Below are 24,368 nucleotides of genomic sequence, written 5' to 3'. Positions count from 1 at the left end.
AGTACTGAAGATTCAGTTGGTTTTGATGACAGTCTTGTGACTCATATTGACAGGTGCATGTCTCCTGACAAAAGAAGGGATTCCAATTCCTCTGGTACTAGGAGATCCTGGGGTAGAATAAATCTATCTGGTGCTGGTGTCAATTGAGGAGAAGGCACTTGCTATATTAATCCTACATGGAAAGAAGTAGCTGGTACTGGTAGTAGAATTATTGATTTAGCCAATACTGAATAACTCTTCAGAACCAACCACTTTGCTGGTGCTAAGGACTTGCTTGCTTGTCAAAGCAAAGACAAGCACTAAGAGAAGAATTTGAGATATCTATCCATGAAGAAATAGAAAAGAAATTCAGTTTTACACTTTTGGAGAACTAACCCCACTGAAATGTGAATGCCTTTATCTGCAGGTTAAATATAGTGTACATTCAGACAGCTAGAATGGGGATTTTTTTTTTGGTAAAAGGTCATATAAGAGGTTATTTTCCAAAAAAAAAAAAAAGGACCTCATTACTGTACAGAATCAATGGTATCTGTAACTTACATTCAGAAACAAGCTGAAGCTTAACTCTGGTGGTGTCTGACACCTTCAAAATACGTAAAGAATTACGTATAAAGGAGTTTCTCTCTTCATCTCTAAAGGGAAACTTTTCCAGAACGTCTACGGTGATAGAGGACAAATATTGTGGAGGATATTCATGATGGAAAACATTGACTATTGTAGCTGATCCTCTTGGCCTACATGGGCGGGAAGCATATATTTGTTATTACATTAGACAATTCGCTAATTAAATAATTTACACATGCTTAAGTCCAACCCTATTCACAACAGTACTTAAAGAACATACATAAATCCAATTGACTTCAATAGGATTTAAGCATAAGTTTAGACAGTCAAGCATATGCTTAAACACCATTCCTGAACGGATATGCTTTCATGAACTAAGGTGCTAGTCAGGTCCATTAGAGTAGAAATTACCCATGTCTGTCTCCAACACAAAGCCGGAACAGTTGGACTGTGTACAATGTTGGGTGCGAGTAGCAGAGATAGATTCACTTCCTAACCTGCAGGCAGGCTATGGAGCTTCAGTGCAACCCCTCTAAAGCTGATATTCCAGCCCATGGACTATAAAAGCAGTCACTGCCACTCTGTTCCTCTTCTACTATGTTCCTGCCTCTGGAGGACTTAGTGCAGAGGCTCTCTTATGATGGCAGCTGTTTTCAATCACCATGTTGTTTTAACACACGTGGAGCTAAAAATGCTGCCAGAGCAAGAGAAACATTGTGTACTAGAATTCCCAGTGGTCCCAGCACCACTGCAGCTGAACTGGTCTTAGAAACAGTAGGAATTTTTTGTAACAATTCCATAGTGTAGACAAAGTTTGAAGTAAATTCTTGGTGCATCAGAAAGCTGCAGCTGAAAAAAATCAATCCAGATGCAAAGGGAAAGAAGAGTGAAAGAGGCTATACTGATGATTTCTACTGTTATTTCTGAAGACAGACAGGTGACTGCTGGCAAGGGTAGAGTGAGGAAGCTTGGTTTGCTGCAGAGCTCAAAATATATTTAAAACATAACTGCTGATTGACACAGTTGATTAGCTTCTTTACCTATGCAGCCCTTTGCCTGTCTGCTGAGACAAGCAAAGGGTTGTAGTGGTGGCGGTTTGTGTCAGGTGGGTGCCTGTTCACTAGTACTGCCACAATGTTCTTCACACAACAACCAGAAGGTAAGATTTAGCCCATTAGACAGAGAAACTGTCTCTAATGATATTGAACGCTCTAGCAGACATTTATATTCAACACAAAGTCAACACATAATTAGGTTATGACTGTCTGCTGCTATGCAAATGAGGCACTGGGCTGGAGAAGCAGAGTTGATGTAAACTGGCAGAGCAGTCTTAGGACATTTTCATGAGCATTACATTCATTTAAAACCAAAAATAACCACAAGCAATATAGGAACTAGACCAAAATGAAGCTTTATGTGGCTCTCAGCTATTTCTAAAAACCCTTCGCACCAGTGTAGTGCTGATTTAACACATGATGTTAGTGTACACAAGAAGGAAGTAAATAAAAAACTGCAATAAATCCAAGCTCCATTAAAACACACACACACACACACACACACACACACACACACACACAAATGTAAGGGCTAGATACTACAGTCCTAAAGCAAATAAAACTACCATTGAACTCCCACTGGACTTAATGGTCTCCTAGTAAACTCCACTTATGACTCTCCTTCATGATTCTGCCATTTTACTTAGATTGTTTTCTGCTGACGTTGCTCCATTGGACAATTAGAGGGCAATTTTTGCTGCTAGCCATCTGGCAAAGAAAGGCTTTCCGAAGGCCACTGGACTATAGGACTTCAGTGCAAGCTTTGCTTGGAGTACACCAAGACTGTACCCATCCTTTGCAGAATGGAAAAAGTAAAAATGGACAGAAAAATCTATATCCAGCTAAAATCTGCCCTTGGTTATACCCTGGTAACCCCATTGAAGCCAATAGATTTGGAAAGTATGATTGAGGGCAGCTCTTTGCCCAATGTTTCCACGTTCCTAAAATGGTATATAAAACATTTTAATAAAATACAAACCATGAAAAAAAGTATTTAGCAATGCTCTTTTAAATGATTAGCACATGAAAATATTGAACGCTCTTTGATACTAATAATATAGGAAGAGTTCATCTATTTACCGATATTGTAACACCTTGCCTTTGTGCAGACCATAAAATCTTGACTTTTGAACACTTCTTGATTTTCCATTCAATGGGATATGTTCAAAAAATACCATTTGCTGTTCAGTGATGTATTGTGGTGACAATGGGCCATCAAAACCTATGTCGTCCTCCTAGAATGGAGGGAAAATGGTGGTGGTTATCCTTTTTCTTTTTATTCTTCTTTGCCTAAACAATGTAAAATATAAAATTGTGCTGATGCCTTGAAAACTGATTAAAGACAAATTAGTACAATAAGGACATTTCAAATAATCTGTTCCTTCCCCCCACATAAAATGTTACAAAAGTTTTCTAACACCTACAGGACTCTCTGGGTATGTCTACACTACAAGACTATTTCGAATCAACTTAAGTTGAATTTGTGGAATCGACCTTATGAAGTCGAATTTGTGTATCCACACTAAATACACTAGTTCGACTGTGTGAGTCCACAGTAACGGGGCCAGCGTCGACTTTGGAAGCGGTGCACTGTGGGAAGCTATCCCACAGTTCCCGCACTCCCCGCTGCCCATTGGAATTCTGGGATTTCCCCCCAATGCATGCTGGGGGAAAAATGTGTCGAGGGTGGTTTTGGGTAACTGTCATCATTGAACCATCAATCACGCCCTCCCTCCCTCCCCGAAAGCGCCTGCGGGCAATCTGTTCGTGCACTTCTCTGCTCAGTGACAGCGCGGGCGCCACAGCACTGCGAGCACGGAGCCCGCTGCAGTTATGGCCGTTGTCAACTCCTCGCACCTTATCGTCCACCTCTTCCACAGTCAGCTGCTGAGAAATAGGGCTACTTTTCAATGGTGCTGCGAGCACTGGTGGACCATGGGGGATGTTTTACCAACATCAACGTCGGGTGGCCAGGCAAAGTTCATGACACGCGTGTTTTCAGGAACTCTGCTCTGTTTAGACGCCTGCAGGAAGGTAGTTTCTTCCCGGACCACAAAATAACTCTTGGGGATGTGCAGATGCCTACAGTGATCCTCGGGGACCCAGCCTACCCGCTAATGCCCTGGCTCGTGAAGCCCTATGCAGGCGCCTTGCACAGCGACAAGGAACTCTTCAAGTACCAGCGAGCAGCGAGACCTGTGACTGTTCAGTTTCTTTACAGAGAAGCTGAACCTGCCCCTGTTTCTTTACCAAGTTACTGTTGACTAGCATCTGCAGTTACATACCCCGTCCACCCCGCTTCCCCCAATTCCAACACACATTTAAAAATAAAATACATGTTCCACTGTAACTTTACAAAGGTTTCTTTATTGATGACTTTGCGTTAAAGGGTTGAAACTGGGACGCGGACTGTGCTGGGTAGAGTGTGCGGTGATGTAAAGACCACCTCTAAACTCGAGGAATGACAGGCTCCTGCTCCCAGAGCGGTCTGCAGTGCCGGACTGGTTGTTTCAACGGAGCCTGCCATCCCTCCTTTTTGGGACTCTGTGTGCGGGGGCTATGTGGCCTTGCGGCGGGGGAGGACGGATACAGATTCCTCTGCTGCGTGGCTCTGTGGTCCAGGACAGGGACTGTTGCATGAGATCTGTAACCCCCCTCCCCCGCTACAAAGTCACGTACCCCCCCCCACCCACACAGAACCTGCAAACCACCTCCCATACCGACCAGGGTGCCTATTGACTGCACTGTGTGTGTGACCTGCTGCTGATCCTGCCCCCGTCTCTGTACCCTGCTAAAGGTGACTGTCCTATGCAATACCCTACCCCCTTCCCCACCCACCCACCCCTTCAAACACAGCATTGTGTAAAAAAGCATGACGGAAACAGTAATTAACAGCAAAGTATTTTTAATAATTAACCAGACAGTCAGGGGATGAAACTGGGATTGGGGCCTGGGTGAGTCAGGAAGGGAAGGAATTCTCAAAAATTAGGCTATGAGAGCTTTTGGGTACTTGAACACTCTGCTGGGGTGCAGTGACAGTTTTCATGGCCCCTGGCGCCACTCCTTCTGGTTACTTTGGGTGACGGGAGGTATGGGACTTTGTGGCGGTGGAGGGCGGTTACAGATACACTGCGGGGGGGCTCTGTCCTCCTGGCTGCAGTCCTGCAGAACATCCACAAGGTGCCGGAGCGTGTCCGTTTGCTCCCTCATTAGTCCAAGCAGCGTTTGAGTCGCCTGCTTGTCTTCCTCATGCCACCTCTTCTCCCGTTCGTTGTGTGAGCGCTGGTACAGAGAGAGGGTCTCCCTCCACTGGTTCTGCTGGTCCGCCTCGGCTCGGGAGCACCCCATAACTTCAGCGATCATCTCATCCCGTGTCTTTTTCTTTCGCCGCCTAATCTTTGCCAGCCTCTGAGGGGGATGCTGTGGCAGGTCTGGAGACAGTTGAAGCTGTGTGATGGGAGAAAGGGAGTGAATTCCTTGCAAAGATACATTTTTGCGAACAATGAACACAGTCTAGTCTGTGTCTGTGAACACCATGCACAGCACCTATCTCGTGCGTACTCCTGCTGCAGGCAATCCTGAAAGCATAAACTCTGCCCCTGTTCTACCCCATCGCAGTGTCCCCCGACCCTTGCACTTCTGGGTTGAGATCCCAGTGCCTGATGGTGCAAATTTCATTGTTGCGGGTGGTTCTGGGTAAATGTAGTCAGTCATTCCTTCCTCCGAGAAAGCAACGCCAGACAATCATTTCGAGCCCGTTTTCCCTGGATTGCCCTGGCAGACGCCATAGCGTGGCAACCATGGAGCCTGTTTTGCCTTTTGTCACTGTCACCGTATGTGTACTAGATGCCGCGGACAGAGGCGATTCAGCAGCGCTACACAGCAGTATTCATTTGCTTTTGCATGACAGCAGAGATGGTTATCAGCCATACTGTACCATCTACCATGCCATTGTAAATTGGCAAGGTGATGATGGTTACCAGTCGTATTGCATTATACCTTCTGCTGCTGTCGTAGGTGCCCCTGGCCGAGATTAGCCGGGGGCGCAAAAGACAAAACTGGGAATGACTCCCCGAGTCAATCCCTCCTTTATGGTATCTAAAAATAGAATAATTCCTGCATAGAATATGGGGCTAGTGTAGTAGAGATCCAGTGTTTCACAGAATCAGAGAGCACAGCCGCTCCGTGTCAGATTATTCAGGAATGATGAGCTGCATGGCATTCACAGGGGGTGCTCCTGCAACAACCCCACCTGTTGCTTCCCTCCTCCCCCAGCCTTCCCGGGCTACCGTTGCAGTGTCCCCTGAAACAGTGACTTGTTACTGAAATGAAATGAGGGGAAGGCAGCCTCCAGCTGCTATGATTGTCCAGACAGGACATTAAGCAGTGTGTGGGAGAGGAAAACAGCATCCTGCTGCTATGACAGTCCAGGCAGTACAGAATCTTTTCTTTACACATGAAGGGCGGGGGCTGATGGAGCTCAGCCCCCTGTTGCTATGATGAAGACGGTTAGCAGGCCGTCTACTTATGGGCTGATGACGAGGACGGGTACAAGTCGTATTGCACTACACCATCTACAGCAAGGCTGATGATGACGACGACGGATATCAGTCATATTGCACCGTCAGCCACCCATGGGGGGGGGAGGATGCTACAGTGCAGTGCCGCAGCATCACGTCTACCAGCAGCATTCAGTACACATAGGGTGACATTTAAAAGAGTCAAGAGACGGGTTTTTTGCCTTTTCCTTCTGGGGGTGGTTGTACATTGACGAGCTATACCCTTAACCGCCGCGGACAATGTGTTTGACCGTACAGGTATTGGGAGCTCAGCCAAGAATGCAAATGCTTTTCGGAGACTGCAGGAACTGTGGGATACCTTGCGTCCTCAGTCCCCCCTCCCTCAATGAGCGTCCATTTGATTCTTTGGCTTTCTGTTACGCTTGTCACGCAGCAGCGTGCTGAGTCTCTGCTACGCCGTCTGTCCGGAGATTTTTTAAAAATACTTTGGACCAGGCGTAACATTACAGTAATTCCCCTAATTAGATGCAGGAGTCTCCGAGCAAGATCACCCTGAGGACGGTCACTGAAGGAGATAGAGAGCGCATGCTGCGTGAAAGCCAGCACAAACCAGGGCCCTATGCAGCCGTGCTCGGGGAGGCAATGCTCCCTGAGTACCTCATGAAAGCCTGGCGCGGAAAAGTGTGCTACCACGGAGCACCCAATAAGGCAGCTCTCCCCAGGAACCTCCTGCGGAGGCTTTTCGATTACCTCCAGGAGAGCTTCGTGGAGATCTCCCAGGAGGATTTCTGTTCTATCCCCATATATTTAGAGACCTCCTTTTCACATACTTCAGATTCCTGTTATATTAAGAATAAAAGTTTACATGTTTAAAGCACTTACCGACTGCTCCTTCCCCTGATTCAGGGTCCGGGTTAACGGTCGGGGAGGGTTGGTAGGGGATCTCTGTGAGGGTGATGAAGAGATCCTGGCTGTCAGGGAAACCAGCGTTGTAAGCGCTGTCGCCTGCCTCGTCCTCCACAAACCCTTCCTCATCTTCCCCGTCCGTGAACATCGCCAAGGAACTGTCCGTCGACACTGTCCCATCATCAGAGTCCATGGTCACTGGTGGGGCAATGGTGGCAGGCTCCGTAGCGTCTGTTTGCCACTTTGATTTTTTGGTAGCCTTGTCTGGGGTCCTTGATTTTCACGCGGCGCTGCGTTGCATCCCGCCTGTATCCTCTGTCTCTCATGGCTTTGGAGACCTTCTTGTAGGTCTTTGCATTCCGTTTTTTGGAGCGCAGCTCTGAAAGTACAGACTCCTCGCCCCACACACTGATCAGATCCAAGACTTCCCGGTCAGTCTATGCTGGGTCCCTCTTTTTATTCAGAGATTACATGAACTCCTCTGCTGGAGAGCTCTGCATTGCTGCCGGTGCTGCTGAACTCGCCCCGATGTCCAACCACGAAATGAGATTCTAACTGTCCAGACAGGAAAAGGAATTCAAATTTTCCCGGGACTTTTCCTGTGTGGCTGGTCAGAGCATCCAAGCTCGGACTGCTGTCCAGAGCGTCAACAGAGTGGTGCAGTGTGGGATAGCTCCCGGAACTACTAAGTTCGATTTGCATCCACACCTAGCCTAATTCGACATAGCCATGTCGAATTTAGCGCTACTCCCCTTGTCGGGGAGGAGTACAGAATTCGAACTAAAGAGCCCTCTATGTCGAATTAAATGGCTTCCTGGTGTGGACGGGTGCGCGGTTAATTCGAATTAACGCTGCTAAATTCGAATTAAAGTCCTAGTGTAGACCAGGCCTCTAAATATAGAGGCCATCCCATTAAAAAGGCAACAGTAACCAAGCTTAAGAGAGTGGTATTTGAGGTACAGCAGTTATTTCCTTTGCTAAGTAAAGGGAAAACTGCAGCATCTGAGATGTGTAACTGTTGGCAAATGTTTTTAAATGGCAACAAAGGTATTTCTTTTGAGTTCACTGATTATGTTTTTTAAATAGTAAGAAAAAAACCCAGTAAGTACAAGGACTATATTATTGGACAATTACTTGTTGCCCATTTGATTTAACAGGTATTATGCCAACTTCTTACTACATCATTATTAGCAACTATGGATGAAGGTCACATTTCCTGGAATATTTATAATTGAAAAGTGATTTTTTTTTTTAGGTTAACCATGTTGCTTAGGCCCATAGACTGATCAGATTTTACCTATGTGACTAAATTCCACTCAGCCTCCCACTTCTTATTCCTGCATCATGAGCTTCTCTCTATTACTGTGAAAGAAAGTTCATTTCCTCATAGTTCTTAAGCCTTCTCTTCTTTTGGTATTATTCAGTACATTATTCCGTCTCACCATACACTTGGGAATTGCTCTGCTCACTTAATTAAAATGTTACTATTTAAACTCAAATTCTGCAAAGCACTGAGAAATAATTTGCATAAAAGATACTATATAAAAAGAAATACAATTTACCAGCACCAGCTCTATGTGTGAGCAGCACTGGGTGATTCGGCTCTCTTCCATTTAAGGTGAAATCCACTTGCGTGTGGAGGGCACACTCAAAACCTTCTGCTCTATTCAAGCATAGCATTGCACCATCTGCTAGTGGGGAAAGGCCTGTGCAAACCTGTGATGAACCCAAATAGGAGGGCCAGACAATGATGTTTGAAGTGGAATGGAGAGATGGACTACTGGATCCACACTTAATTGTACTCAGCATAAAAGTGAAGAAAGGTCTGTGACTTATTCCAGGTCCTGGACTAGAAATACCCAGACAGGGGCTCCACAGCAGCCTTGTAGCTTGTCCAAAGGGTGGATTCCTTGAACTTTCCTTGAAATTTCCTTGAACTTTGTGCCTGGGGAGGCAGGAGTGGTTTTAAAAGTATTCTACAAGAGTTTGATAATGTTGTTATACAACTAACCTGTATTAGAGTGATAACATCAAGCAGGTGTACTTCCAGACTATCAGAGACTGATTCATTCAGAGAAATTATATTTAAAGACCCCAAATGGTCGTAGTACAAATTGAAAACATCGTGTGCTGATGTTGTAAGCTTGGCATATCTTTCTAAACCTACAGAGAAAGAACATAGGACAAGATGTTGAAAATAGGTCACCTGCACAAGCAAAACTTGGTAGCATAGTGAGTTTCGGTTTATTGCAATAGGGCTGAAGGCTGCTGTTGGCTTCTGAGGGAGCTGTAATGGCTCAAGATGAGGCCTCTGTTTTTAAAAATCTCAGAAGAAACAAGCTTATGGTAAGTTAATAAATAAAAACTGTTTAGAACAAAATCACAAATAAATGTAATTGAATGATTATCTCCTAAGGCACATACTATATAAGGTCCTGATCCTGCACTGAGCACTGGGATAAGCCCTTGTGTCCATTATTGTCAAAGAGGCTCTGCCTGGGTCAGGGGATCCACGCATACATGCTCATTGCAGGCTCAAAGCCCCAAGGCTCAGTCCTGCAATCAGTTAAGTCAATGACAAAACTCCCACTGACTTCAGTCATAGTGTGGAGCATACCATTACTGATGCTCAGCCCAAACAGATTATCCGCTTTGCAGTTTTAGATGTGTATGTTAATGTTAGTAATACAAAGAGTTTTTCCAACCTAATGACAGTTCGTTCAGAACTTAACAGAAGATATGAATTGAATAATTATTTTTTGTAGCAGTTTAAAAGACTTCTTGTATCCCTTCAGCCAATGTACTGTAAAATAATGGTAACAAAGAACTAGCTTTAACTGTTTTTCCCGGAGCATGGTTAGCAAAGCATGCCCTGGGTCAATTCCTGACCACTGCAGAACTAATTCTGAATTCCTCACCTGCCTTAGTAAAGAAGATGTTTCCCTTGTCCGTCACAAATGCAACTGAGTGACTATAAACACACATATTTGTTTTTATAATTATTTCATTCTCCAGAGTGATTAACAACATAAAAGTGTTGCCTCCATCATCAGAAAACCAGACCTATGGAAAAGAAACAATTGTGACTGTTGAACTGCTATCTGCATTAATAGTTTGCTCACAGAGTATTATAGAGACAGAATCTTTTTCAAATTAACATTTGCGGAAATAATCAAAGTAAACACCCCAGCCTTACAGTTATAAAAATGCAATACATTTTATTGCATACATACATAAGTATTACAGAAATATCAGGCTGTCCCAAAATCTACAACTTGATGTTTTTAGAAAATAACCCCTATCCAGCAATACAATGTTTCCCTGTAACTAAAATTTGTTCATAATTAACTATAACTCACTTCTTGAGTATTTCCTCTCTCCCTCTCCCCCCGGAATTAAAGGCCTATCCTTACTTAAGATGAGCAGTACCTCACTCCACAAAGTCACGCTTGATTTAAACAAGACCATTCACAGACTCTGTTCAGTGGTAGCAAGCACTGCAGAATGAGACCCTGTGAGAAGTTATTTCTTCCCACAGTTAGAAAATGCATGACAGTTTCTCATTTTGATCTTGCTTCTGCTGAAGTTGATAGGAGTTTTACAAAATTTCATCAAGAAGGATAGACCTGGACCTTTCATTCCTAAAAATCACCATTAAAATTATACCTCACTTCCATATATATTCCCAGAGATGCACACCTGGCTTCCATAAACATAGAGAAAGTGACTTCCTGGGTGAAAAAACATTCCAAAAGGCAAAAACTTAGGGTCTGGAAACCAGAATACTGGAAATTTTGTTTGCCTGTTCAATTTGTGGTCTGTTATCTTGTACACCGAGACCATTGCTTTATTCTAAAGAGAAAAAAAATATTAACTATAGGCAGGTAAAATTTTTGCACCAGTCATTAAACCACTAGCATAGAGAATATCATAAGAGACAGAATGTACAGCACATTTAAGTGGTTATAAATTTACGTCTAGCAAGTGACAGTAATACACAGAACTTAGAGAGAGAAACCTGCACTTTATTGTGTAACTGGGCACAAATTTTTACTTTTCATTGACCGGTCAAATAGAAACATTCCCTAATTTCTAGTAATTGAAGGAAAAGGCTTTTGTGGCATTTAGAAAAGACGGAAACTTAAGTTCTGAAGAGGGGGAAAAGGGCTTGTGAATAAAGCAGAGGACTGGGAACCAGGAGAGCTGGGTTTTGTTTCCAGCTGTGCTACAAGACATCCTGGGAACTGCAATTAAATGTTTGATTTTCCTCATCAAAATATAGTTGCTCGTGAAGAGCCATTTGCACAGTTAACCTTTTTTCAGTGCAAAGCACCTAAAGAAGGACCCATTTTATATACAGAAATAAAGGAGAAATATCCCATTACTACTTCACACTTCTGTAGCACATTCCATGCAAAGATTTCAAAAAGTACCTGCAAACACTAGGGTGAAGTTCATCCCTGTGCAGAAGTTCAACACCAAGCCAATGCACCACTTCCACCCAACACAGGCCTTTCTCTGGACTTCTGCACAGGGGAGAATGTCACTGTAGATTAATAATTTTTTATTATCCTTATTTTACAGATGGGGAAACTAATGCACAGAAAGGTGAGTGACTTGCCCCAAAAGCAAACCAGTGAAAGCGTCAGGGATAGAATTCAGATCTCCTAAGTTTCAGTTCCTCTCCTCTACTACTCACTGATATTGTTTGGCATCCTTTATCCAAAAACCATTGTCTTGAACAGAACAACAGAATGGCATGGAAGGATGGGCAATTTAATTTAAATTATAAATTAAAGTTCAGATGTGCTAAGTGACGGAAATTATGCCTGGGGTTCCATACTGTACCTGAACAGTTATAAGACCTATTCCAGTGTTCTGCTGATAGTCAATAAGAAATGCCACTACTCGTCTAGAAAGTGTCTTTCCACCATGAATTCTATGGGGCAAGCAACTGTACCATTCTATATATGGATCATTACTATAGAAACAGGTAGATACCTAAGAGGAAGGAAATATATGATTAGGAACTCAATATGGTGAAAGTTTGAATGGCTTTGTATGTAGTGTATCATAAGTTTGGTTTCAGAACAGAATGGAGGACCAGATCCTCAGCTGGTGTAAATTGGCTCAGCTCCATTGACTTCAGTGAAATGCTTGTGAGCATGACACTAACAAAACTGCACAAGCTTTCGCACAAATCCCTTCAGCAAGACCAAACTCAGTCTTACTCGGGTCCTGGGTTTCTTCTTTGGGGCAGAAATTGACAACTACCTGGAAGCCAACCTCTATGTTGGATTTGTGATATGGACAAATGGGAACTGGTAAGTAAGTGGAAGTTAATGAGAATTTTCTTGGAGTATTAAGGAAGCAGTTCAAGTAAATGATTGCAACTTTAGGCCCTTTAATCTGCAACTACATCCATGTAGACCGCCTTTTGTGCCCATATGGAGCCTAATTGATTTTAGTGGGATCCACATTGGTGCTGGGGCCACCAATGTTACCCAATGGAAGTATCAACAGGGTCATAGTATGAGCTAAATGTTATTGTATATTAATTTGGAAAGCAATTTTAAAGCTAGGAAACTAACTAGGGGACATATAGCATGCCAACTTTTTACTAATGAGCTATGACCTCAAGACTTTACATGTTCAGACAGAAAAATGGCAAAGAAATAGGAAGTTAAAAAATATAGACTGATATCAGTGGGAATACTGTTGCATTAGTACTGCAGTTACGATCAACCAATGCAAACCTTACCTGGTTTACAGCATTACCATACCTGGCTTAATGTCTTATCTTTGTTGAACGAGAGGCTAATGTAATCCACTAGGGAAAAAACAAAGGTATTATCTAAACATCGAAGTCAACATGTAATAGCTGTAATATAGTTTTGTAAAAAGACCAATATGGTTTCATCTTTATGGGACAGATTTCCCAGAGTTGGGGCCAGTTCTTCAAAACAGCTCAGTACCCAACATGCTCAGCACTTTTGAAAATAAAGGCTTATATCAGCTCATATAATATATATATATATATCATTCTATATATAAATTTTATACTCCCTCCCTCACACACACCAACCCTCTTCCTTATACAGAGAGGGAACCTGTACAAGCTGATTTGGGTTTCGGCAGGTTGGAAAGGGAACGATTGCCTCTGTGGTATGTGCCACATTTCATCCAACCCTAGAGAGACTCTTCCATGGGTTCTCTTTCGGATTCCAGTTCCACCTGATTCTCCATCCCACCAGAGTTTAGGTAAATTACGTTGTGTCCCCCTCCACCATTTGAAAATCCCCTTCAGGGTTCGGTTCAAATAACATCTTTGGTTGAGGGAACTCCTAGAAGGCTGCTGGGAGTTTGGCTCAGCACTTGTGGAGAGACAGGAAGCCTTTAAGTGGCAGTCCCTCTAAAAGGGAGAATCCTCAGGAGGATTCTTCAAAATCTGTGAGTTTAAGGATTAGAGCAGTAAAATAAAAAGATCAATATTTTTTAGATATGAAAAGTACTTTTTAGTCAAAGGATAACTGGAAAAGTCTATACATGAAAAAGTGAAAAGCTCTCTGTTGCAAAGCTAGAATATCCTGCAGCTAAGCTGTCATTACGCCAAGTGAGAACAGGAAATGGCTGAAAGGTCAGAAAGCACTGCCAAAAAGGCACTTAGCTACATGGGGAACAGTTTTAGGATAACTGTTTCTTTCATTTCCCCTTGATGAAGAGGTTTGGAGGGGAGGTGGATCTGCAAGAAGATATATGTATAGTAGAACCTCAGAGTTCCGAACACCTCAGGAAAGGAGGTTGTTTGTAAATCTGAAATGTTCATAACTCTCAACAAAACGTTATGGTTGTTCTTTCATTGACTTAATACAGCTTTGAAACTTGTTGTCTCTGCTGCTGCCTGATTGCGTACTTCCAGTTCCAAATGAGGTGTGTGGTTGACCGGTCAGTTTGTAACTCTGGTGTTCGTAACTCTGAGGTTCTACTGTATTCTGTTCCATACCTCCTGTTTTAATCCTTTTTCCCTACTCACCTCTCTTACACTAAAGTGGTCCACTGGATCAATAAAAGGGGAACCACTAATCTGGGAAATTATAACCAATTAACAAACGAGTAAGGTAAATGACAAATTTGGGATATGGACAAGCAAATCCTCTTTACTCTATAGACTGCATTTACACAGAACAGAATTTGTGAACTGGATTTGTGGAATGCTGATTTCAATCTGCCTGTCTAAAGTAGCTACTGTGCACCCACATACAAGTACAAATGAAAATTAAGAACATAAAAATATCCATTGGTGCTAGAAAAACTCTTTTACCCCACGTGCTCATGCAATGGATGGGAGATGAGGAGACCTCTTGTAACTGTTTACACAAATACACTTGTAAATAATTTAAATCTGTGTGTAATTGTCTGGGTTTTAAATTCTTGCTCCCTTTTCAAAGCTTGAGTGAATGGGCTTTACACAGGGATCTAGGGAAGAATTGTCACCCTAACCTGGAGCTGGGTTTCAGAGTAGCTACTATGTGGCCACTACAGCAGTGTCTGGGTTATAAGAGCCGCCGCTGCTGCTGCTGCTGCTGCTCTGTGTCCACTAAATAATGTTCTGATCAGTGGATCTGTGAAGTTTATAGATTCTCCGCCCATTCCTTGCAGAGAACTGCTGCAGAGCAGTGCTGTAGGGCACTGAGAAAGCACAGGTTTCTCTTCCATGCAGCCTCTTGACCACCTATTCCTCATGCAGCAGGAGAGGTTACTCACCTTGGGCAGTAACTGGAGCTCTTTGAGAAGTGTATGTGTGCCTGCGGTGCTCCACTTTAGGGGAACATTCATCCCTGCACCTTTGATTGAAGATTTTTGGTAGCAGTGCCCGTTCAGCCCACGCATGCATCCTACCCATCCTCGTGCCCTGAACCGAGGCTATATAGGGCTATGTGGGCAAGCTGCTCTCAGTTCCTTCTAGATCGCAAATCCCACAAAGGCAGCTCCAAAGCGGGGGAAGTGGGGTGGATAGTGGAGCACCCACAGGGACACATATTGAAGAACTCCAGTTATTGCACAAGGTGAATAACCTCTCCTTCTTCTTGGAGAAGTGTCCCTGGGGGAACTCCACTTTAGGTGACTCCCTAGCAGTAACCCTTTAAGAAGGTGGGAGGTTGAGAACAGAGTCCATCACTGCCCCCTGGATGAGATGATTTTGATTGTATTTTTTGTGTATTATATTATTGAAGATCGCCTCATCCAGGGGGCAGAAAAGAACTGCCCCAGCTTTGGTCACGCCCCCCCCCCAAACAACCATGAGTGAAATTAACAAGGATGCCAGAAATAGCCCCGGATCCCCCGGTTCAGACCGTGGAGTGAACAGCTAAGTTTAAACTGTCCCTATGCAGGCAGCAGACTACCTTGGGAGGCTTCTCCCTCAGCCAGTCCCCCTGCTACAAGCTAGAGGGGAGCCGCTGCAGCCCCTGCTGAGTGCGGGGGTCGGGGAAACGGGGAGCCTAGCCACCTTGGCAACCTGGCTGGAGGAGGAGGAGGGAGAACAAGATGAAAAATATGACAGTGAGTTTTCAGTTTTTCAGGCTTGTTCCAGTAGTAAAGTTCTATTACAGACAGTACTGGTAGTAGCTTTATTTTCTATATCTAAGTCATGCAATGGGAGGGATCCATGAAGTATGTAGGAGAGGTGGGTTGCTTGTGTTTGGACTGTACGGGTAAGAAATGTAACTTATTTCCACCCTGGCCCTGCCCCTTCCATCTGAGACCCCGCCCCTTCCGGGGGACCACAGTGGGACCCGTACCGGTGAGAGCTGTATTTTACTTTCACCCCAGCTCTTAACACCAAAGTTTATATCTTCTCTATTTCTGAAGATAAGTATGTCTAGTAGATTCCTTTCTGGTATTTAACAGTATCTTTTGTACTTCCAAAGAACATATGATCTCTAATCCTGAGAATCACTGAGGAACCAAGTTTGCAGGACATTCAGACTGGGGTGAAGTGTCTGACCCACATCCTGAGACAATAGTTGAGGTCTGATTGCGAGCTGCCGTGGAGTGTGAGAGATGAATTTGATGAAGTAAGGAAACCAAACTTGTCATGGTCAAGTTGATGGAACTCCTTGCCAGAGGATGTTGTGAAGGCCAAGACGATAACAGGGTTAAAAAGAAACTAGATAAGTTCATGGAGGATGGTTCCATCAATGGCTATTAGCCTGGATGGACAGGGATGGTGTCTCTAGCCTCTGCTTGCCAGAAGCTGGGAATGGGCGACAGGGGATCGATCTCTTGATGATTGCCTGTTCTGTTCATTGCCTCTGGGGCACATGGCATTGGCCACTGTTGGAAGACAGGATACTGGGCTAGATAGACCGTTGGTCTGACCCAGTCTGGCCGTTATGTTCTTATGATGCAATCAAAATGACTTTGGCTTGGTCCTGTCTGCTCTTGATAAAGACCTTTAAGAGCAATGGAGTTGGAAGATATGCATAGAAAAGACCCTTTGTACATGCAAAGAGGAAAGTGTCTCCTAGAGGATGGGGATTGAGCCCTGCCTAGAACAGAATTTCCTGCTCTTTGTGTTGGCTGACGTTGCAAAAAGATTGATCTCTGGAAATCCCCAAGCTACGAGTATTTTGTTAAGGACTTGAGAGTCCAGCTCCCATATGTAATTTAGGAAGAAGTGTCTGCTCATGTCATCCGCCATGGTGTTTTGTATACCCAGGAGGTAAGAAGCCAAGATGACTATCCGATTGGCTGTGCACCAGTGTTGCGTTGCATGCGGGCCGGATAAAGCACAATAACTAATATGATTGCAAGCTGAATTGTTTATTATTTACAATGCATTATATTATATAGGCTTTTTTATATTAGTAAACGTTAGACACACTAACATTACATTGCTGCTGATTGGTTTTTTGTTTAATATATACATTTTTTACATGCATGGCTTTTTGCTTACTGGTTTCCCATTTCCCATGCAACTTATTTAATTTTAGTTAGGCCATTTGACGTCTGTCTCCCACGGGCTAGCTCTCAACTTTTTTATAACAACTTTATCTAACTCCTCTATTTTTGTTGTCCTGCTGCTGTAACTTTCCACCAAGGCAGCATAAAAATAATGTAACCCCACACACCAGTTCCAAAGCTTTATTGCTTCGGTGCAGAGTGAGGGGAATGCACTCTGCCCTGATGATTGATATAATATATGCATGCTATGTTGTCTGTCATGATCTTGATAGACTTGGTTTTGAGTAGGGGAAGAAAGTGGAGGCAAGCATTTCTGACCACCCTTAATTCTAACAGATTGATATGCAAGGGCTGTTCCTGTTGTAACCATTTGCCTTGGACTGTGTGGTACGCTAAATGTACTGCCCATTCCAAGAGGGAAATGTCCAATGTTAATAGGACCCCTCTGTAGGGGGATTCTGGTTGAAAAGGATTCCTGCACAGACTTTGGATGCATTCATCCACCAGGTGACTGACTGTAGGACCTGACTGGGTACAGATACCAGACTGAGTATGTTGGGTGCATTAACAGTCCTGAGCCACCAGGATGTAACATTTTTGTTATCAGCCCTCTTGCATGTGGGAGGGTGGGGGTGTTGGTGGAGTTTGCCAGATGGACTTGGCTGGCTTCAGGAAGGCCTCGTTAATTGGCAGTGCTATCTATGCTGAGGCAGAGCTGTGCAATATGTTCAGGAGCTTGTGATGGGAATCCTGGACATCTTTTGGTCGAATTTTCAGGGTGTCAGTGACCCACTTCATCAGGTCCTGGAATGGTCTAAAGCTGTCAGCTAATGATGGTGAGGATGGGATGACTATTGATTGACTCATACAGTGATGATGAGATGTTTGAGATGGGGGTCACGGCCTTGTCTGCCCTTGCCTCTTGCTCCTCAAAGGTCTCCTCAGGCTCAGAATGGGGAGAAGAGATGGATAGTACTGCGGAACACAGTCTTCTGTGTTCCCTATGGGACTGAACTGAGGTCCCTTGAAATTGTTGGCAGTACATTGCTCGTGGATTACAGTAAGGGCAATGAGGGAGACCATAAGGCACAGTGGGAGGAATCCAGCACTGGTCATCTCAACTGTTGGAAGGCAGGGGTCTGGTGTCCTGCGTCTGTTGCATCTGCAGAGGGGAATAACTTCTCCTGGAATAAACTGAAGAAAGTTCAAAGTCTGAGTCAGAATGCTCCTCTACAGATTGTATTGCATGTGACAACTCCTCCTCATGGATAGTCGAAGATGTAGGTCTGTCTCCCAGAAACATGAGCAGACAGTGACCCAGCCAATCTCAGTACTGAGGGGCATCCAGAGCTTGCAAGGAGAAGAGATTCAGGCTCATTTGGTACCATAAGGTCTTTCAGGTACCGGAATTCCTGCAGCAGAACAGAACTTGGTACTGGCACCAATGATGTTGCAGAGGCCATTGTGCAAGGTACTAATGGGGCTGAAGATTCAGTCTCTTGTTAGTAGTAATCTTTGGTACCAAGCCCTTTACCAAAGAAGGTACAGGACTTAGTTGAAACTTAACATGCCTAATATTTGGAGCTTCACTAGCATTCCTCTTGGGGCCTGAGGTCTCTGGGGACCAGATCTTCTTTAATGATGAACTCTCCATTGTTTTGCTCCTCTTATCCCCTTCCTTATACTTGGAGTGGGAAGCTCTTGGTACTGGCAGTGTGGTAATCAGTACTGCACTCAAGGAGAGTATAAGGATGCAGGGGCTAGAACCCTGGTCTGTAGAACCAATGATGGCTGATGTTAGCATTGTGAAGAATAGTTGCCACAGGAAGTACCGCCCAAGGGAGACAGAGTGACAGTACCCTGTGGCCCTCTGATTCACCAATCACCCTATTGTCTGGGCAACAACTACGACTCAAGACCTCACATTATTTCCTGATCTCCAGCCTCCGATTTCACCCTGACTCTTGCCTTCTGACTCTAGCCTGGTACTACCTCTGATCTCTGATCCCAACCTCACCTTGACACTGATTCTTGCCTAATGAACCTGGCTTTAGCAATTCCTCTGACTCATGATCACTGACTACTGTCCCTGGCACTTGTGGACTCCAGCCCAGCAGTGACTGCTAGGCCAAACTGCCTATGCCTCAGTCCCTTACAGGCAGTGTTGGAGACCGGGGTTTTGTTGCTGTGTTCCCCTTGGAAGCTCTCAATCACTGTGATCTCAATGATGACGGGGCACTGACAGACAGAGAGGATCCCCATACAGGGGGTTTTCTGTACTTGGATCCAAAGCCAGTCTTAAGGCAGTCTTAAGGCCACCATTAATAATCTGTACTTAATTTCCCTGTTTTTATAGACTCTTCCCTTAAAAAGCAGATTTTACACTTGCTGGGAATGTGAGAGTCTCCCAAGCAATGAATGCAGTGGGAATGCCTGTCACTAACAGGGATTGCTTCTTGACAAGAGAGGGACCTTTTACATTTCAGGGAGCCCAGTATCCCCAACAGAAGAAAAAGTTGTTCAACCCCTCAATAGGGAAAAATTTTAAAAAAAAGTGTGTGTGTGTGTGTGTGCGCGCACATGTACATATTTTAAGAAAAAAGAAAAGAAAGAAAAGAAAAAAGAGGAACATACATTCCAACTATCAGGTACTAAATCTACTATGACTAAGAACTAACTATACAGCAAAAACATTAATAAAAGAGTGGGAATAGGTACACAGTAAAAAGGCACACAGGACCGGCTTTAGGCCAATTCAACCAAGTCCCCTGAATCGGGCCCCGCCCCTAAGAGGGCCCCGCGTAGGGTGACCAGACAGCAAATGTGAAAAATCGGGACGGGTAGGAGGTAATAGGAGCCTATATAAGAAAAAGGCCCCAAAATTGGGATTGTCCCTATAAAATCAGGACATCTGCTCACCCTAGCCCCGCGCCCAAGCCCCAGTACGGCGTACCGGTGCACTGTACCGGGATGGCCTTGCTTCCCCAAGGGGCTGGAGCCCCAAGCCATTTAAATTGCCACCAGAGCCCCACTGCTGGAGCCCTGGGGTAGGGCTGCGGGGCACTGGGGGCTATTTAAAAGGTCCAGGGCTCCTGTTGCTTCTACTGCCCCGACCCTTTAAATAGCTGCTGGAGCCCTGCCACTTCCCCAGGGCTCCCTTGGCTATTTAAAGGGCCAGGGCGGTAGAAGCAGGGGAGCCCCTGGCCCTTTAAATAATCCCCAGAGCCCTGGGTTAGCAGGAGGCTCCGGGGGCTATTTAAAGGGCCGGGGCTCCAGCTGCCTCTGCCGCCCTGGTCCTTTAAATTGCCGCTGGAGCCCTGCCACTTCCCCAGAGCTCCCGCAGCTATTTACAGGGCCGGGCGGTGGAAGCAGGGTAGCCCCGGGCTGCTGCTGCTACCCCGGGGGGCGGGGAGGAGGACGGGGCACTCACCATACAGGGTGGGCTGTACTCCCTGTACCCGCACCCCCTACCCCTAGCAGGGGCGGCTCTAGAAATCACGCTGCCCCAAGCAGCGCGGTGCGCTGCGACGCCCTTCCCCGGTCCTGCGGCGGGTCCCCTCTTCCCGCGGCTCCGGTTGAGCTCCCGCTGCGGTAGGTCGACCGGAGCCCGGGACGAGCGGACCTGCGCCAAGGCGCGGGACGAGCGCCCCCTCCGCAGTCATGCCTGCGGCAGGTCCACTCGTCCCGGGCTCCGGTCGACCTGCCGCAGCCATGACGGCGGCAGGTCCGCCGGCCCAGCCTCCCGCCCTCCCCGGCGGCAGGGGACGCCCCCTACATTTTGCCGCCCTAGGCACCAGCTTGTTTTGCTGGTGCCTAGAGCCGTCCCTGCCCCTAGCCAGCCCCAGCCCTGCACCCCCTGCCCTGCCCTAGCCAGCCCCTGCCCGCAGCCAGCCCTGCACTCCCTGCCCTGTCTCTAGCCAGCCCTGCACACCCTGCCCGCAGCCAGCCCCTGCCACACCCCCTGCCCTGCCCGCACCAGCCCCACACCCCCTGTCCTGCCTGCACCAGACCCGCACCCCCTGCCCTTTCTCCAGCCAACCCTTGCCGCACCCCACTGCCTGAAGCCAGCCAGTCCTTCATTCCTCTGTCTCCAACCCTGCCAAGCCCTGCTGCACCCCCCTGCGGCCCTGCCTAAAGCCAGCCAGCCCGCCCCACACCCCCGTCTCCAGCCAGCCCTGCACCCCTTGCAGCCAGACCCTACCTCCAGTCAGCCCCTGCCCTGCCTCCAGCCAGCCCCATGTTCCCTGGTGCCCTGCAGTTCCCAGGGCAGTAACCCTGCACACCTGCTTCAATGAGGGGGGCAGGGAGCAGCTGGGACCCACACGTGTGCACACCCTAGGGTGACCAGACAGCAAGTGTGAAAAATCGGGATGGAGGTGGGGTGTAATAGGATCCTATATACCGTATTTTCCGGTGTATAAGACGACTGGGCATATAAGACGACCCCTTAATTTTCCAGTTAAAACATAGGTTTTGGCCTATACTCGCCGTATAAGACTACCCCTCCTTCCGAGGCAACACCTGACTGCCCCGACTCCATCCACCACCATCCCAACAGACCCCAGGAACTCCCACGCGGTGCCTACCCAACCCCCCCTTTCCCATCCCCTGTCTGCCCCCCCAGAACCTCTGCCCGATCCAACCCCTCCTCCTCCGCCCCAGTCCCAGCCCTGGCCCTGGCCTCTTACCCCTGCCGGGGGCCAGGGTCTGAGCTGCAGCCGCGGGGCCTGGCTCCCCGGGCCGACACCGGGCCCGGCGCCGCAGCCGCTGGGCCCGGCTCCCGGCCTGGCCGACACCGGAGCCGCAGCCGGTGCCGCAGCCGCGGGCCCAACTCCCGGGCCGACCCGGGGACCGGCGCCGCAGCCGCGGGGCCCAGCTCCCCGGGCCCGGCCGACGCCGGAGCCGGAGCCGCGGGCCCAGCTCCCGGGCCGACACGGGACCGGCGCCGCAGCCGCTGGGCCCGGCTCCCCGGGCCCGGCTGACACCGTGCCCGGCGCCGCAGCCGCGGGGCCCGGCTCCCCGGGCCCGGCTGACACCGGGCCCGGCGCCGCAGCCGCGGGGCCCGACTCCCCGGGCCCGGCTGACACCGGAGCCGGAGCCGCAGCCGCGGGGCCCGACTCCCCGGGCCCGGCTGACACCGAAGCCGGAGCCGCAGCCGCGGGGCCCGAGCTGGGCCAGGTCCGAGCCGCACAGGCGGGACCAGCCCAAGCCGGAGGTGCTTGCCTGGGACCGGGCTGGGGCGCTCGGCCAGGGCCAGGAGGAGCCGTCCTGCCCCCTCCCCCACACGCCCGGCTTACCTGCCCACTCCTTTTTTCAGGCTTCCCGCGAACATTTGATTCGCGGGAAGCCGGGGAAGGGGAGGAGAAGGAGGGCGGAGCGTTCACGGGAGCGGTGTCATCTATTAAGCCTGCTCGGATTGGCTGAGTCAGAGAGGCGGGCTATTACAACCTTTGCCAATCCGAGCAGGCTCTGTATGCATTAATAGAATACACCGCTTGTCGGGATTGGCTCAGCGCGGTACATACAGTATCAGCACAGGGACGTTCTGTATGTAGCCAAAGCTGTTTATACCCGGAGTATAAGACGACCCCCGATTTTTGGGGGTTGTTTTTTAGTATAAAAAGTCGTCTTATATGCCGGAAAATACGGTAAGAAAAAGACCCAAAGATCGGGACATCTGGTCACCCTAGCACACCCCCAGGGAGTGGCGGGGACCCACACTTGTGAAACGGAGCTCATTTCTAGTTCAGGCCCATCTTTTTAAAAAAGAACTTTAGGTAGGGTTAACATACATCCGTATTTTCCTGGACATGTCAGGCTTTTTGGTTCTTAAATAGCCATCTGGGAGGAATTTTTAAAATTTAAAAATTTCTCCTGGGAAAATACGGATGTATGGTAACCCTATTGGTACAAAAAAAACATACTGTGGCGCATCCCTTAAATCAGAACTTTTTATAGGGAACCGGTTGCTAAGAAATGAAAGGCTTTTTTTTTTTTTCATATTTTTTTTTTTAGTCATCCCTGCCAGGGCCCCACCAAAAATGTTTGAATTGGGCCCTGCACTTCTTAAAGGCACATACTACACTCCATCTCTGGATGCAGGTGATTGAGAAGGAACTGAGGACAGTTTGCCCATGCAGCCTTGGTATAGGGCACAAGGATGTGTGCGTACATGCATGGGAGAACAGGCACTGCTACCAAAAATCTCCCATCAAAGGTGCGGACACACATACGCACCTAAAATGGAACATCCACAGGGACACCACTCAAAGAAGAACCACAGCACTTCTACTGTTTTTTAGCATTTTTCCTGGGTACATACATTGTGGGATCAGCCCCTAAACTAAAGACACTTTATAGTTAAAGCTGGGATTTTCAGAAGATCCTAAGGGAGTTTGGTGCCCAAATTCCATGGAAATTGAGTGGGATATGGGTGCCTAGCTCCCTTAGGCTCCTGCAAAAACCCCAAGTGATTAACACGAACACAACTCAGTTCATAACTATGCTTCACTATTTTTTCCTTTTCTCCCTCCGTTTCATAGATTTAAAAATGTTCACATCTGAACTTCTCACCTTCATAGCTCTCTGCATTAGCTAGACATTGCACATTATACCATACATTTGCGCTGAAATAATCATCCTATGAGAAACAGAGGGAAATATATAATTAAAATAATTGATCCCTTTGTGATGTAATTTTTCTGTACATAAATAATGGCTTAGTTTGCATTAAAGAATCCTGCAAAGACACTGGAGGGTGCAAGGAGGGTTGGGCTTGATCAATAATGTAGATAAGAATAAATACTGGTTGATGGGGAAAGAGGAGTTGGAGAATACAGCCACTTCCGGAATCTCCAAGTCAGGAATAAGCAAGGCCTGAACATAAAGCTGTTGGAGATGTAATTTTGCAAACAACATGTGAAACCAAAGCCTTGATAAGTGGTAGTCATTAAACGATCCCGTGATAATGCTACTCAGTGTCTAAAGCCAAGTTCAAATCTGAGAAAGTAAATTGTGCGTGCCTACAATTCCCTCTGCTGTATTATTCTTAGTAGGCTAGCCTAACTTAAAATGTTTTTGTGGACTGTTAGGCAATTGTGGTGTTCTAACCCAGAAATTACAAATATTTCTGGGTTTTTTTAAAATATTAATTCACTGGTGTAAAGTGATCTCGTATTGTGAACACGTAAAACAAACAGAAAATTAAGAAAACTCCTTTTCCAAGATTCTCACCCTTTCAAAGCCACAGAAACTTGGTTTGGTGAACTAGGGAAAAAAAGAAAGCAAAAAATTAGTAATACTAGTATGTGATCATGTAATTAAAGATTATCATAATACATGTGCACCAGGGGATGAA

At 46.5% G+C, this 24,368-nt stretch overlaps 1 protein-coding gene across 11 annotated transcripts in view; it reads right to left on the bottom strand.

The window, feature by feature from the left end:
* Nucleotides 1-24,368, bottom strand: part of CATSPERB (cation channel sperm associated auxiliary subunit beta) — a 92,454-nt gene that overhangs the window by 43,865 nt on the left and 24,221 nt on the right. For all 11 annotated transcript variants that reach the window (XM_039533599.1, XM_039533596.1, XM_039533602.1 and 8 more), the window contains 9 exons: nucleotides 24,245-24,277; nucleotides 23,585-23,651; nucleotides 12,829-12,875; nucleotides 11,894-12,046; nucleotides 10,745-10,897; nucleotides 9,964-10,108; nucleotides 9,057-9,208; nucleotides 2,700-2,854; nucleotides 541-734 (listed from right to left, as the gene is read on the bottom strand). In XM_039533599.1, the coding sequence (XP_039389533.1) occupies nucleotides 541-734; nucleotides 2,700-2,854; nucleotides 9,057-9,208; nucleotides 9,964-10,108; nucleotides 10,745-10,897; nucleotides 11,894-12,046; nucleotides 12,829-12,875; nucleotides 23,585-23,651; nucleotides 24,245-24,277 (1,099 nt within the window). The remainder of the gene's footprint in view (nucleotides 1-540; nucleotides 735-2,699; nucleotides 2,855-9,056; nucleotides 9,209-9,963; nucleotides 10,109-10,744; nucleotides 10,898-11,893; nucleotides 12,047-12,828; nucleotides 12,876-23,584; nucleotides 23,652-24,244; nucleotides 24,278-24,368) is intronic.

The sequence above is a fragment of the Mauremys reevesii genome, linkage group 4 (genome assembly GCF_016161935.1).
Source record: "Mauremys reevesii isolate NIE-2019 linkage group 4, ASM1616193v1, whole genome shotgun sequence".
Classification (NCBI taxonomy): Eukaryota; Metazoa; Chordata; order Testudines; family Geoemydidae; genus Mauremys; species Mauremys reevesii.
The sequence above is the reverse complement of the archived record's forward strand: the minus strand, read 5'-3'. Positions and strand labels throughout refer to the sequence as shown.